At 40.7% G+C, this 15,459-nt stretch overlaps 1 protein-coding gene across 1 annotated transcript in view; it reads left to right on the forward strand.

Moving 5' to 3' along the window:
* Positions 1–2,820: 2,820 nt before the first annotated feature.
* The window catches only part of UBE2W (ubiquitin conjugating enzyme E2 W), a gene marked incomplete at both ends in the record, with an annotated part of 36,294 nt that continues 23,655 nt past the window's right edge, over positions 2,821–15,459 (forward strand). Inside the window, 1 exon segment of the mRNA XM_079533856.1 lies at positions 2,821–2,892. Within this exon segment, the coding sequence (XP_079389982.1) occupies positions 2,821–2,892 (72 nt within the window).

Below are 15,459 nucleotides of genomic sequence, written 5' to 3' on the forward strand. Positions count from 1 at the left end.
CGTTTCTGCAGCTTGCTCATGGAGCAATGATACTCCTCCTGCCTTCTGTTGGTCCTTTTATGCAGAACACTGGAGTTTGCACGCTTGCTTTACCAATGGTAACACTGCTGACACTGAAACAATTTGGAATCTGATGCCACATTGTGCTGAGCTTCTGTTTTTCTCCAGATAGCCATTCTCAAAGTTGAGGAGACATAAAAACATGCCAGAAGGTAACACGTGCAGCTGGAAGCAATACCTTGGGTCACATCAAATAATGTGATTACAGAAAGTAAGCAGGCTCTCATATGTCTCAGATCCATCTTTAGTCCTAAACTTAAAGTGGTAAATTTCAAAGGCAAATATAAACAGAGAACTATTGTTCGGCCATTTAATTGGATCTGCACCCATTTGGCCACTTTCGAAAGGAAAATCAGGTGCTGCCTGTGGTGGAGGGGTGCCCCAAGAGGGTTCTTTGCATCATCACAAAGTACAGATCTGAGTGGACTCAGCCTCTGGAACATACAGCTAGGTTAGCAGGGAGACAGAGGCTGTAGCTATAAAGCCAGAATCTCTACTAAGTCTTTATGTTTGTGTGCTAACATTAGGAATTCCACGGGGTTGTCTTCAAAAGAAGGACTGTGTATGTTTATTTTGAGAACCAGATAGGTCTGAAACACTCAGGTGGGAGTAATGGCTATAGAAGGTGTTTCCACAGAGTGCTTGCTTTTTGGGCTGCGCGCAGGTTGACTGCGGTGCTTGTTTGTTTTCACCTACACAGCCACCGCAAAGGCACCCGGTGCAAAAGGGACAACAGTTCACTCCAGGAAATGAAAACCATCCAGAAATGCTCCCACGTGAAATACGCCCTTGCTAGTTCGGGCACATCTGTCCCTGCAACGTCAGGGGAAGAAAGAAAAAAGCAAACAAACAAAAAAAAAACAACCAAACAAACAAAGGCGGTAGTGCTGCACGGCAGGTAAAGAGCAGCTTCTTCCTTCGTTAGGAACAACGTCAGCACAACAGCACAAGCGGAGCGGCGCCCGGCGTTAACGCGATCCCCACCGGCCGTTTGCTGCTAACCCGCGTCAGGCGGAAGCGCTACCCGCAGCCGCGCGTCCCCGCTCAACCGGCGTTTCCCAACGGCCCCGCACAGCGCGGCAGCCCGACGGGACCCTGCTGGACGGGCCAGCCGGCTGCAAGCGGGGCGCGCCGGCTCTTCACCCCTCCCACGCGGTGAGGGCAACAAGACCAAGGACAAAACTCGCCCGCCCGCCTCGCCACTCAGCCTTGGCGTCCGCCCGCACCGCCTCCCCCCGGCGCATGCGCGGCTGTGCGGCCACGTGACCGTCGAGGGCGGGGAGGGAGACGGGCGCGCGGCGCTGCGTCTGTGAGGGTGCGGGCTGGCTGCGCGGTGGGAGGGGGAGGATCCAACATGGCGTCCATGCAGGTGAGCAGTCTGCGGCGAGGCCGCCTGCGGGTCCTGGAGCCGGGGCGAGCCGTTCTTGGAGCGGCGGGAGCGTTCCCGGGGGAGTCGTGCGGGCGGTCGAGGGGAGCGGCCGGTCCGACGGGATCACTTGAGGAGCAAGAGGAGTCCGGCAGGGCTGGGGCGAGCTGAGGGGCGAGGCTGGGCCCCGGCTGTGGAGAGAGGAGAAAGCGGGAGGACAGCGGCCTTGTGGGGGAGGTGAGGGGAGCAGGGCTTAGGAGTGAGCTGCGTTGGCCCAGCGGGCATGGCCTCGACCCGGAAAGTCCTCGGAGGGGACGGGAGAGGATAGAGGGGAGGCCCCGGCACTGCTCCTGTCCCTTGGTGGGGTTTGGGGAGCCGGGCGGTTTGCTGGGCGCGAGGGGGATGCACGGGAGTCCCGTGGAGACCCCGTCAGGTCGGTGGCAAGGACGTGGGCAGTGGCTCCGTCTGTCTGGGGCTGTAACTGTCACTGATGGGGGCCGCGACAGGCGGGCTCGAACCCGCGTGGCCCCGTTGTCCTCTCTGTGTAAAACGAGATCGTGATGCAGCTTCGGTCTTGCGGGCGGCCGGCGTCTGGTTTAGCTTAGCTGGATGGATGGATGGGGCTGCTGGAGGTACGGTGGCGTGAAACACCCTGCTGCTTGACAGGTCTTTCCAGCTGAATTATTTATTCGTACCTGCTCCGAAGGAGTGAGTCTTAAATAGTAGCTGCAGAAATTGCTCTGCGAGAATGGATCGCTTTCACTGCATGCTGTTCAGAGTGGATGGGGATTTATTGTGACGTGCCCAGGACAAAGGATCGCTGGGTTTGGTGGCTGTACTCTGTCTTTTCTTACCTCACCTGTAACTGCTCTGCTTTACCTTATTTTTTTCCATGTTGTTTTTAAATGAAGATGATTAAGTACTTCTGTTTTCTGTCTCCAGTTGGTGTTTCTTTTCTTGTTTTCATTCTGGGTTTTTTTTTTTTTTTTTTTTTTTTTTTTTCTTTTTGTTGTTACTAACAACCATGGAGTGTAAAAATAATCAGATTAATTGTCCTGATAGCCCAGCTTTAGCATTAGTGAGAGTTAAAATGTCAGAGCAGTGAACCTTTTGGGGTAAAAATTGTACTGGTGATGTTTAGTGCCATAAAAATAACTGTGTGTCTTTCTGAGTTATTGAAATGAAATGGGATCAAGAGCTCAAACGCACTTGAACATACTGTACAGAATGTTCTTGATTTAGCAGTACTTTAGGCAGATAGTCTGATGCGTCTTTGATTTATCAGCTTAGTCTGGCAGATGCGTTTTTGTAATGCTTTTTTTAATGGTCGAACTTCAGAAGCTCAAGTGAAGAATTGAGGCAGTCATTCATGAAGCAGAACCTTTCATGAAGCGATGTGGGGTGAAAAACAACATAAGGAAGTGACAGTTCTGAAACACGAAGAGGGAGGCACTCTATGGGCCTCTGTAAGCCTGGGCTGTGCTGCTGTGTTTGGCTTATAAAATGACCTTCTCCAGCTTGCCTCACCCTTGTTCCTGTTGATCCCTTTCGAAAAAGAGAAATAGTGATTACAAAAAGTGAGGCTGTTTAGGATACAGGAATGACAAATATTGTCTCAAAGATCGGTTGTGTGGAGGTTGTACTCTCCTCCTGTAAACATGGCTATAGTAGGTCTAATGTTGTAATTACTTGCATTTTGGATATAGTTGCTGTAAGATTATACTTTACATTTTGTTCTTTTGTCTTTTGATGAGATAAATTTACAGAGTCCTTTTTGTTTGTTTACATCCTACTATTTGTGTAACATTCTGAAATAATGACTTTTTTTTTTTTCCTGAATTTTAGCCATTCACTTCTGCTTTATTAAAAATCTAGAGGAATGGAAAAGAAATTTGTTAGGAACTGTTGTTTTGAGTAAGTGGGAAACCTAAACCGGTGTACTGTAAAGATGTAAGTTTCCTGATTTTGGACACTTATATTGGTGAACAAGATATGAAGGCTCTGAATTCTTCTAATGAAGAACATTTTACAAACAATAGAAGCTGTTGCTTGTAATTCAAAGTGATTTTTCCATTCAGCATTATTGAATTAATCAGTGCTAACATTTAATAAGGTCTTTCTCCATAGCGTTATGGCAGTGTCACTGGTGTTTTTGGTAAGGATGATCTGTTGGTACTTGGAAGACATTTCAGACTTTATTTAAGCTGCCATAATTTTGTACAACATTGTAATGCTCTTGATCATTGTTTTTAGGTATTCACTGAAATCTGTGTGTTTAGCTTAAAGCAACATAGCCATCCTAGAAGGAAAGCTTTGAAACTGTGTCAAATCACTGCTTTCTGCCATGGTCAATGAAGTAGTTACTCAACCTGAGTAGCTGCTGTGGCTGAGTTGATGAGTTGTAACTCATACTCACAAGTTTTATGAGTCATTGTGTGCATATTGAAGTTCTATGATTTGTTTATGCTGGACACCTGTTGTGGTAGGTTACTGTAAGGTTTCTGCTAGAATAGTGGAAGTCAGTGACGTTGAGATCCTCTCTTTTGCTTTATAATCCGTCTGTCATCCAAAGCGTTGTCTAATGCGCTGTTGGATTGGTTTAAACCTCAGTTAGGCAAATGGTGGTGTTTTTTGTTTTTTTTTTCCCAAGAATTTCTCATAAAAGTCCAAGCTTGTGCAATTTCTTCCTGGAAAAAAACAAAACAAAAACCAACAAAACAGAAGAATCGTGATTACTGTAGAGCAAGTGAATGGAATGAACTTGCTTAAGAGAATTTGGCATTGTATCTTTAGTCTTAAAGCTAGAGATGATGTAAAATGTATAATTTCTGTGCTAAGTATTGCGTAGTCAGTGCCTTTTCCCAAGCCCACAAGTATCAACTGTTTGCACTAAACCTTGGAAGATCACTATATCTGGAATGCTGAGGTCTTAACTATTCCTGTTTTACTACTCTTCATTCTTAATGCTGAATTCCTTGAAGCTTTGAGTTATGGCAGGATGACACATCTACGGGAACTGCTTTAGCTGTGTATTTTATCACCTCTGGTCTTTTCATTACGTTAAGCACATGAGGCTTGTACCTGTAGGTATTTAAAACTGATTAAATTCAAAGCTAATGTAATTAATGACACAAGCAACTTTACTAAAGATTGTAGATTGTTGGCCTTCTGCACACATTTGTCTTATCAGGGCTTTGGTTTTTTGCCCTTGAAAGCTGCCTGCTGTGAGGCCACCATCAAGATACATGCACACATCAAAATCAGAGTGCTACTGTAAAAGCAACAGTCTGCTTGTTTTCCGAATGTAAGAAAACATAACGTTTGGAATATGCCTGCATTCTTTTTAACTTCATTGTTTCTGTTCATTACCAGCTCCTGTAGTCTCAGTGGAAGTTTCTGTTTCCGGCTGATCGCAGAAAAATTACTTATTGCTCAGTAGTTCTTTGGTATTGACACTGGTTTTATTTAATAATTTGGAAATGATTATGTTTTTATCTGTTTGACAGCCTTGTTGGGAACAAAAAAATCTAAAATATATTCAATAGAAGTTCAAAAAAAAAAAAAAAAAAAAAGGTGGGAAGGAGAGAAGGGAAGGGGGCAACAAAAGAATAAGAACTTAGATGGGTAAGACTTAAATTTAAGTGGAACTTCAGTGCTGTTGCACATGTTCTGTGCTGTTGGAGGTCTCTGCACAGGATGTTATTTCTGTTATTTTAAATTAAGAATTTTTAAAATGAGAATAAAGTAAGTAGATGCTATAGCTATCTACCAATTCTGAGATGTAAGCACAGTGGGACTACTGGTAGTAACAATGTGAAATAGTAGTGCCTTTGGTGAGATACTGTTGAAGATTTAAATAATAGTAATAATAAAATATTAAAACTAGAAGTTGCAGATGCCACAATTGAGACCAGAATGAGTAGAGAGTAAAAAGCATTTCTCCTGTCCACTGAGTGGTTGCCAGTCCTTTGTGTAACCTTCAGTTATCAGTCTGTATGCTATGGAGCATATTAGTTTGGGCTTGCAGCCAATATGGAGTGAGATAAATGTAAAACTTGTATTTGTTTTACCAAAATGAGTTTGTTTAATCTGTTTTTTCTTTTTTTTTTTTTTAATTAACTACTTAAATGGTTGAAAGTCCATTGAATATTCACAGCTATTAGTTCAGTAAAAATAAAACAAAAATTCTTTTAGGCCCTAAGTAGTCTCACATGCTTGTTTTTGTATCTACACCTGTATAAAATGCTTTGGGAAATATTTAGCTGTGCAGCAGCTGCAGAATTTGTGGATTAGAATAGAATTCCCTTTATAAATAGAAGGCAGTGGCAGACTTCAGTTTACTAGAAGCTAATATACCTGGCTAGCAGCAGATTTGCCTCCTAAATAGGCCAACTGCATGGCTGGAGCATGGAAAACTATGAAAGCTTTCAACCTGCTATTTTGAACATTGATGTGGCATCAACGTGTGTATTATTTAAACTAGTAAAATAAGAGCATGCAGATATTTACTGTGAAGAGCGTTTATCCCAGTTGATTGTAGACGTTTTTTTGTTTGTTCTCATAGTGCTCTATTCCTGCTCTTAGGCTTGAGAAGGAGAAAAGAGAAGACAATAGGTTTGCAAAAGCCAGGTAATGTTGTCTTGTTTAGCTTGGAAAGCTCTCAGTTTCTAAATAATAAGCAAAAGCAGCTTAATTTAGCTGAAATAATGAGCAAAAGGTCATTAGATCAAGCACTTCATTTGTTTGATCAAATTCCATTGAGCAAAGAATTCCAGACTAAACGCTCTTCACTGTGAAGGTAGGGGCTGCTCTGGTGATACTGCAGGATAATTTAAGTGGTTAAATTACCCCTCTAATGTGAAAGAGGCAAGGCGCAAGTTCCATGAACCCTGCCTGTTGTTACAGATGTGCGCAGATAGATTTGCTATAATGATCCTATCTCTTCTGTAGCCTTGTTTCACATTCAAAAGAGGAGCTTCCAAGGAGCTTGCAAGCTGAGGTTGGTGGTGCTGAGGATGAAGGACTTTTACTCCAAAAGATTTCTGCGTCTTTGTGAAGTAGCAAAGGACTGACAGCTGTGTACTTTGGGTTGTGTTTTGCCCTTTGTATGGGCGGAAGAGGCAATGTTATAAGTTAAAAGCAAACTGAAAGAGTAATTTTAAAGTGGTTGGTTTTTTTTCCTTCTACAGAGACAGTAAATAACCTTGTGCAGTAGAACGCCGGTCAAGTAACCTGCCTTCTGCCTGCTTATAATAATTGAGGGCTTTCAAAAGGTGCTCCGAAATTTTGCAGGTTGTTTGCTTCCTTGGTCACCCACCTCTCTCCATCTGAGGTCACCTTTCTCACTGGAATTAAAGCAGAGTATTAATGTAGTGGACAGAAAGAAGGGGAGGGAACACCACCATTCAGTGTTCAGTGAGAAAGAACAGAAGGGAACGGTGGCAGAACGTGATTTACTGAGACTTATTTTGGTGGAGATTGTTGATATGACTGAGAATGCTGTTTGGCCTTTTGTGCACAGTTTTAACAAGAGCTTTTACTCTTCGTTAACAAAACCAAAGTTGTCATATTTTTATTCAACTTATAAAATTAAAAGTACTGCTTTATTAGCCTCATGGAAAAGGTCCTGTATATTTGTTGATGTGTGAAGTTTACCAGAGTGTAGCAAGTATTGTCTCTAAAATAATGGAATAAAAATCTTTGTGGAATTCTATCCTACTTGTATAGATTGGAGTATTTCTTCTTGATTGAAAATAGCAGCCAATAAAGAGAAGGGACAAAGAAACTGAATGGATTGAGACTTTCCAAATTTCCTCCCTGTCCTATTTTGGTGATATGGATTAGAAGAGCATTTAAATCTCGTTATAGTTTGCTGTTTCCAACTTCTGTTCTTCTTTTTTCCAAAAGGCTTTTTTTTTTTTTTTTTTTTCCTTTTTCTCAGAATCCAGCCTTACATCATGACTATTCTTTATAAGAAATTCCCTGGTTTTCCTCATTATGCCAACCCATGCCAGTATGGTAAATTCATTGCTTTGACTGAAGCAGGCTAAATGATGTCCTTTGAAGACTGAATTATTTGCTGGGACTTGTTAGTGCCATGTGGGGCTTACCTGGGCATTGGTGTGTTTGAAGAATCGATTCAAAAAACAGATGATTAGCTGTCAGCTTTATCCTTTGTTGATGGATTTCATTTAATTAGCTTTAAAATGAGAAGTTTAGCATCAAAAATGGGATTAGCTGGCAAAAAGCATTTCAGGCTGTGGTGTGCAGAATGGCTTTGTGTGTGGTTATTGGTTTCTATTTAATTGTTTTGTAGTTCTCACTTAAGGCTAATGTTGTCTCTTAGCCACTAAGTCAATTGTACTATTTATTCCTTTTAGAAGAGGAATAAATTATTCCTCTGACCTCCTGGTCAAATATTGAGAAATCCACAGCATGCAGTATTTCTTGCTTTGTTTTAGAATATCTTGGTAGACATGTGAAGAAAATATCCTGTTTACTGAGCTGAGTGGTCAGCAGCACCACTCGCCCATCCCTCCCCAGTCCTAGTGGGGTCTTAAAATGTTCGAAATAACAAAGTGTTTTAGGTGAAAACTTCTTTGTGCTCTGCTTTTAGGTTCCCCTAAGAAGAGAGCAGTGCAGTAAATGCCTGGTGTCTGGGACTTGAATTATGGATTGGTCTGGGAGAATAGCGTGGAACTGGGCTGCCAGATGTTAACATGTTTTATTAGAAATAAGAAGGAGGGGACTAATCTGCTTCTGCATCTGAGTACAGATTGAAAACCTGATATTTGGCCAAAAATAGATCAAACTGAAAAGCAATTCTTAAAAGTCAAATCCTGCTTTATTTTGTTATGGACGTATTATTTTGTGAAACAGCTTTGCAGAGCGGAGCTGCGGCTCTAATTGGGCACATCAGACAATTCATCTTTTTTCCTTCCTCCTCTGGGCCTTGATTAAAACTTACCACAAGAACTTTGATTAGAAAGAATTCTCCCAGGATTGTGATAGTCAAGTGACTGGGTGGCTTGTGGGTTTGGGAGTCTGGGCCAAATGATTTCACCTGAATAATGGGATATGTACTCTGCTGGGGCTTTCTTGAGTGATCCAGTTGTTAGGAAACAAGATTTCTAGTTTGCAGTAGCTGTCTCTTGCTCTTTTCCATTGATTGCTTGATTTTTAGTTAAAAAAGTATTAGCTGTGTCTGTTTTTAATCTTGTTTCCCTTCTGAGAGCTTTCAGTATTTAAATTTGGATGTCTAACCTAGAGTAACCTGGAAGTAGTTGTAGCAGTAAGCTGCTGCTAATAATGTTAGCAGCACTTTTATAACACTGTTAATAATGTTTATTTGTTTCTGTTGTTGTTGTTGTTGTTGTTTTTGTTTTTTTTTTTTGCTTTTTCTTCCTATAGAAGTTTTGTTTCACAAGCAGAGTTATTTTTCCAATGCTTTGAACTTCATATCCCTCAAGATCCTTTGAGATGCTTTTCGGTAAGAAATATGTGAATGGAAGAACCAAAATACTGAAAGTAGGGTTGTTACTGCTCTTGTTGTTTCCAGCTAGTGGGTTGTGCCAGCAGACTTGTAACAGCTCTGCTTATGAAACAGCGTGGTGATGTTGTCACAACAGAGTTGTTACAGCCTAGTGACAGCTATTCTGGTACGTGGTTACCATTTGCCTTCATTCAAGGCAGGAGCACATCTCTTGCATGCTAAAACTTCTCCTATTCAAAAAGGGTGTTTTCATGAAATATTTTGTAACTTGAATGAGGGAGGAGGTGAAAGCCTGTAAAGCCAAATGTAAGGTGGTTGGGTTTTGTTTTTTTTTTTTTTTTTTCCAAAATTCATTACGGGATGCTTTTGTGCTGACAGTCTTAAGTCTTTAGATGTGCAAGATAATAGTTTGCAGTTACTGGAGAAATATTGTTGGGTCCCCTTGAGATGCAGTGGATTGTAACATAAAGCAGAAGACTGGAGCACTTAGGGGATTAATTTTTAACTTCTATTTATGAGTTAGCTTTTCTTCCTTGCAGATCTCAAAACTAGATTAAGATTTGCATTTACAGTATATGACTGTGTGGCCTTGGAGAGCTACTCCTTTCATGTATCATCACAATAAAGAAAGGGGATTTCTAATGCTTGGAAATAGGTTTCTAACAAAAAATGACTTGCAGATTTTTTTGAGATTCCTATCCTTTCTGGTGTGTCATATTTCAAAGTTCCTGTTAGATTTCTCAGTTTAGTTCTTTCATTTCCTTATGATAGCACTTAACTGACTACGGCTGCTGAGTTCTCTACCTCTCAAGGTGAAAAGGCTGCCACATTGCAGTTAGCTGCCCATCCCTGTTTATGTTAGAGAAAAAGAAGGTGTGACAGTGGAACACTCCCTCCAGCAGAAATGACAGGAAGCTGGATACTCATTTTCCACTTAAGTTTTCTGTTCTGCTAGAGAGAACTGTTCTAGCTGCCCTTACAATGTCCTGTCATCTACTGAAACTCCTCTTGGATTAGTCAGCTCAGTTTTTCTCTCTTCCAGAAATTTCAAGTCAATTTGAAAGATTGCTCACAGAGTATTTGTCTAAGCTCATTATTTAGTTTCCAGTTTAACCATTTAAAGAATTGCACATCTTATGTGACATTTCTTGAAATACTGGAAGGTAGAATGTTCAAGAATTGCAGAGATTTGAAGGTATGCAGTGAGCTTTCTGCAGCTTTATTTTTTCTGTATCACTTACCTTTGTGAAGCATTCACAATATATTCAGCTCTTAGGAGGCAAGTCAGGGGTACGGGCACGCTATTGAATTTGGTTGCATTATGGCATTAATATTTTACTGTGAATATAACAGTGTATGTGTATTTTGCCCACTCCATTTATGAGGTCCAGTACCTTAATTGAAACAGTATTAATTGGCTGCCTTAATAGCTCTCAACAGCGTGTGTATTAATAGTTGGTCATGACCCTTATTGCTAAGGGTACCTTACTTTTTTACATTCTTTTTTTTCTTATAGCTTTGTAGAGAGACTTCTAACTCTCTCTAGTGTCCAGATTTGTGAAGGAGGGGTGGAACTGTTGTGATAATGGGCTTAGAACTTAGAAATAGACACCTGATACTATGATACTGGTACTGTGATATATAACATCTGGCTTAATGGTGCACAGTAATCAAACTCGCTGTTTCTAGGAGCTGGATTCTGAAACCCCGTCGTTGCCAACTTCTCAATCTCTTCCTGTCTTAAGCTACCACTCTGTTCCTATTTCCACATTTATCTCTATATCGTTCTACCTTGCCTTTGCTTCTTTATGTGATTCTTCAGGAATCAACAGAACTGAGAAATTTAGCTGTGGTATTTGAGATGCTGCTGAGCTGCTTCTTGAATTGGCAAAGGAAGACATTTGCCATGTTGGAGATAGAAGAATGTATATTTTTGCCTTGCAAAGGGTGCTAGAAGCTACTGGCTTCGGAGATAAATTTAAACCTGAACTGTGACAGACAGTGGCTGCCATCTTTCTGGATTGAAATGATAAAGTTTGTTGTCAGCTGTCTAAGAAGCTGGCAGGAATTCTATTGCACCCAGTTAATTTTATTCTTGGCTCCATATGCTTTGAGAAGTCTTATGAGTTTGACACACGAGAAAATCTGTGGAGGATAACAGAAAGGGTTGCACAAATCCTATTTTACAGAATTAGCAGTAGAATACAAGCCATTGCTATCTAAGGCAACTTTAATTACTTGAATAAACTTCATTTTGGAGTTGATGTTTGGGCCAATGTTAAGCTATGATCTTTGTTTTCATCCTTGAATTGCTTTTTCCTGTAGAGGTAGGTGAATCAAGTAATCATGGTTTCAAAGGCTTCCACATCTGTGAAAGTACTCATGTGGACTGCTGGCTGTGCTGTTACTCTTTGCCTTTTGCAGCTGGTTATTCCTTTAACTAAAAGATTGATGTTATCTACTCTCGGGTTTCTGATCTTCCAGTTCTTTTCCTCCCTTTTTCTCTAGGTAGTGAATGATTTATCGATATGATCCTTTTTAGTTTTGTTTAATTGAAAGTTGTATTAAAAAACGCTTAAGCATAAAATTCTCTCAAAAATAAGGAAGCTATCAATTTTGGATTGCCTGTGCATCTTTCATTCATTCCCCTTTTATGTAGGTAACTCCTTGACTGCAATCAGATTTATTTTTTTTCTCCTCAGTTGTATTAAAACAAAAGTGGCCAAGCAGGATGGGAATGTCTGTATGACATGATGGATTAGCACAAGCATTGGAATGATGAATTTATGATATGAAAAAGAACGGTACAGCAAGCATAAATCCCAAGAGTGCATAAATGTATAGAAATGATCTGAGTGAGTGATGGAGGTTGTGGTGGGAGTGAGTAGCTGCACTAGCTGTGTTTTGACTGAGAGGAGCTGGTTGAGATGCTGAAAGCATCTCAGTATGCGCTAAAAAGAATGATATACTTGGTTTGTGGTACAAAAAAGAAGCAAAAGTAATAATGATATTTACTTTAGATTTTACAGCGCAGCTGGAGACCTGCAATTGAGGAAGGACTGCTGAGCATCCAAGTGCTGCAAGTTCATAGCTTTCCACTGTAAATTAGTATTTTCTTCTGTCTCCATATGGAAAAAAAATATATAGCAAGTGTAATGAAAGTCACTATAAAAGAAAGGGTGAAATCTACCCACGGTGCATTGTTTTTATTGGTGGATTTGAAAATATTTTTGTTCATCACATAAAAGGAAAATGAACAAAGGAGTGAACCTGTTAATGGAAAAGAAGAGCAAAGAACAGATGACATGGATGCTTGATGACAATGAGGCAGTAAATAATGCCAAAGATAGGACAGATTGGATAGCTTTTTGGTGTTGGATATTTTGTCAGCCACTAGGATTCAGCTGTTAGGATTAGTGGTTTTTTTGTTGTTGTTGTTTAAGTGTTTAAGCATCTGATTCTGATAATTTTTTGGGGAATTATTTTGAGTGAGTTTCCAGGTAATGAATACTTTTTTTTTAATCTGCTTTCATCTAGAAGGATGACTTCTGGAAGTCACTGAACCAAATGGTCTCTGATATCAAGGCTGTTCTGAAAGTAATGCCTCCTAATTTATTATGCTGGCTTATGATGTCAGAAGTGAACGTTGAGGGATGCAGCAGATGCTGAACCTTCCCACCAGTCTTCTATTACATGTTGTTGTGCAATAGATGGCAGCAGAGGGGCGGTCTGACAAAATGGTGTCTGATGTGGAAGTGTGGGCGAAGCAAAGGTGTGCAGTGGAGTTCTTCCATATGGGGGGAAAAAGACGCCCACTGACATTCACCAATGCTTGCTGAACACTTATGGAAACTGCACACTGAGGTGGTGGGTGCTGCTTTTCAGTGGCAGCAAGAATTGGATCGACTCCTCTGGTGCAGGTTCTTATGAGCTGGTGAAAATGCATTAATAATGGTGATGACAGGTTGAAAAATAGTGTTTTGTGGCTGGGTATGTGCTCTATCAAACAGTATTATTCTATTCTTTGTATCTGTTGTTGTTTCCGTGGAAATAAATAGGGGCATTACTTTTGGAGTAACTTATGTAAAAAAGTTATACGTAGCTAGGGCATCCATTTTGGCTGTTTTTAAGAACAAATCATATAGAATCATAGAATTAAGGTTGGAAAAGACCTCTAAGATCATCTAGTCCAGCCATCAACCTGTGCCTTTGATAGCTCTGGACCATGTCAGTCAGTGTGGCATCTCCCCTTTTCCTGAGCACATCCAGGAACAACAATTCCACCACCTCCCTGGGCAGCCTGTTCCACTACCTCACTGCTCTTTCTGAGGAGATGAGGTGGATGAAGCAGGGCCTGCCTTTCAAGAACCCACCATGCTGGTTGGGATTGATCCCCTGGTTGTCTCACATGCAGCACGATTACAGTCAAGACAATCTGCTCCATGACCTTCCCCAATACTGAAGTCAGGCAGACCTGTAGTTCCCCATCTTGTTGAATTGGTGTGATTTCCATTCTTTTTATGTGTAGTAGCTATTCTGAAAGTGGGACAGTAGGTTTTTTTTTTTTTTTGATGATGCAAATTTTTTTTGATTCATGTTACTGTAACTTTTGAACGAGTCAGCAAGAAAAATGTGGTATAAATGAATGGGTTCTTTTTTTGTGCCCTTCTAACTGCAGAAATATCTAAAGGTATTACAGCTGTAGTTTGGTTGAAGTGAAATTACTCTGTTTCAAATGAGTGTCTGATTGAGGAAGGGAGTTTTGTTCTGTCAAGCTGACAGGACCTGTCAAAAGGTATTTTGAAGGCAGTTTGTGTTATCTACGATGCTTTCTGTTATCAGCTGGAAATGATTGGGATTTTAAGAAAATACAGAAGTGACAACGAATGGAGAAGCTACAGTTGAAAAAAGGATTAAAATCAACAAAATAGGATTCAGCAGAGAAAGCTATGATGTATTTAACTGTAAGGACCAGTGTTCCTTTGGTGAGGCTCTAGACAATGCTGCTGTGGGTTAACCACATAGAACAGATAGCAAGATCCCATGCAGCTGCTCACTCAAACTGTCGTGTGATGGGGATAAGGATTGGAAAGGTAGAATGAGAACTTGTGGGTGAGGCCAACACAATGCATATGAAGCTTTTGCTTCATTTAAGGAAAGCAAATAAGGAATCCAGTTGCAACTCTGCATTGGCAGATAAACACTTAGGTATTTGCAGGAAGCCACAGTTACGTCATGCATAGGGGTCACTTGGGAAAACATAAACCAGGGCAGAATGCAGACTGAATGCAAGTAAAAAGCATTGTGCTGCTACAAGGAGAAGGCAGATATGTGGGACACATGCACAGAAATATAGCGAATAAACATTCTTTTCAACTGTGCAGCTGTGAGGCTTCAGCAAAGTGGCTGATTTTGAATGTTGAGTTTCTGTATATATGTGTGTATCACATATTAAATAAGTTAGCAGCAAAAATGAAATATTTGGAAAAAAATGAGAATTTAAAGAATAGTCTGTTTAGTAAAGATTGTTGAAGTAAGCTGGAAACAGGATTCTGTACCTGTAAGAAGAGTAGGAGGAATGATTTGGTGTAATTTATTTCACTCGCATTTCTTACTGTGAAGAAAATTATTCCAATTGCAAAAGCAGCAGAACAAGCAGAGGTAAGGTAATGTGGGAAATAGTAAAGACTTGTAACTTCAGTGATATGTAATAACATATTTGATCCATACTTATGGTAGAAAGATGAAGAGGTGACTTCCTTTAGTAATGATCAAGCTTTTAGTTTGTGAGATTGTACAAATGAGATAGCTAAGAGTTGAGAAGGTGTTAATCCGTTATCCTTTGTGCTGCTATGTATGCCACTGCTAATGGCAGTTTTGTTGCTGAAAAGCAGTAGCTACATTCATGGCTTTCAGACACAAGGAAGTCTTTTTTTCTCCGTGAAACAGCCCCTTTTCCAGTGTTTAATTTCAGAAACTTTAGGAAGTGTTTTCAAAGTCTTCTGATTATCTTTAGCTGCATTCTGGGCTTAGTGTGCAAGAATGAAGAGTAGGCAGTAGCTCGAAGAATATGGTTCTCCTCCTTTCTGGCATTTGAGATGACATTTGGTGTAATGTCCTTAAGGAGCCCTGCTGGAAGAAGGACACTGATGTACTGGAGTGAGTTCAGCAGATGGCTACCAAGATGATGAGGGGTTGAACTGCATGGTGTACAAGAGGTTATTCATTCTGAAGAAAACAGAGGGGAGTTCACACTAATGTCTTTGCTGGCCGCATGGGTGGGTGAGGGATAACAAGCCATGACTCCTCATAGCTAGAAGCCAAGGGGGAACAGACAGATTGGAATGGGTGATGTTTCAGTAAGATGTAAAGAGAACACTTTGTACTGTGAGAGTAGTCAAAGGGTGGAATGGAGTGACCAAAGTGGCCAATTAAAAGATTATTTTCTGAATGCTAGTTAGCTCCCTCTTTTTCAGTATTTGAATAGATTCTGGTTAGTAGATCATAATTACGTCTATGAATTTTGGTCTGGTTTCTCTAG

This window comes from Tetrao urogallus, assembly GCF_951394365.1.
Source record: "Tetrao urogallus genome assembly, chromosome: 3".
Lineage (NCBI taxonomy): Eukaryota > Metazoa > Chordata > Aves > Galliformes > Phasianidae > Tetrao > Tetrao urogallus.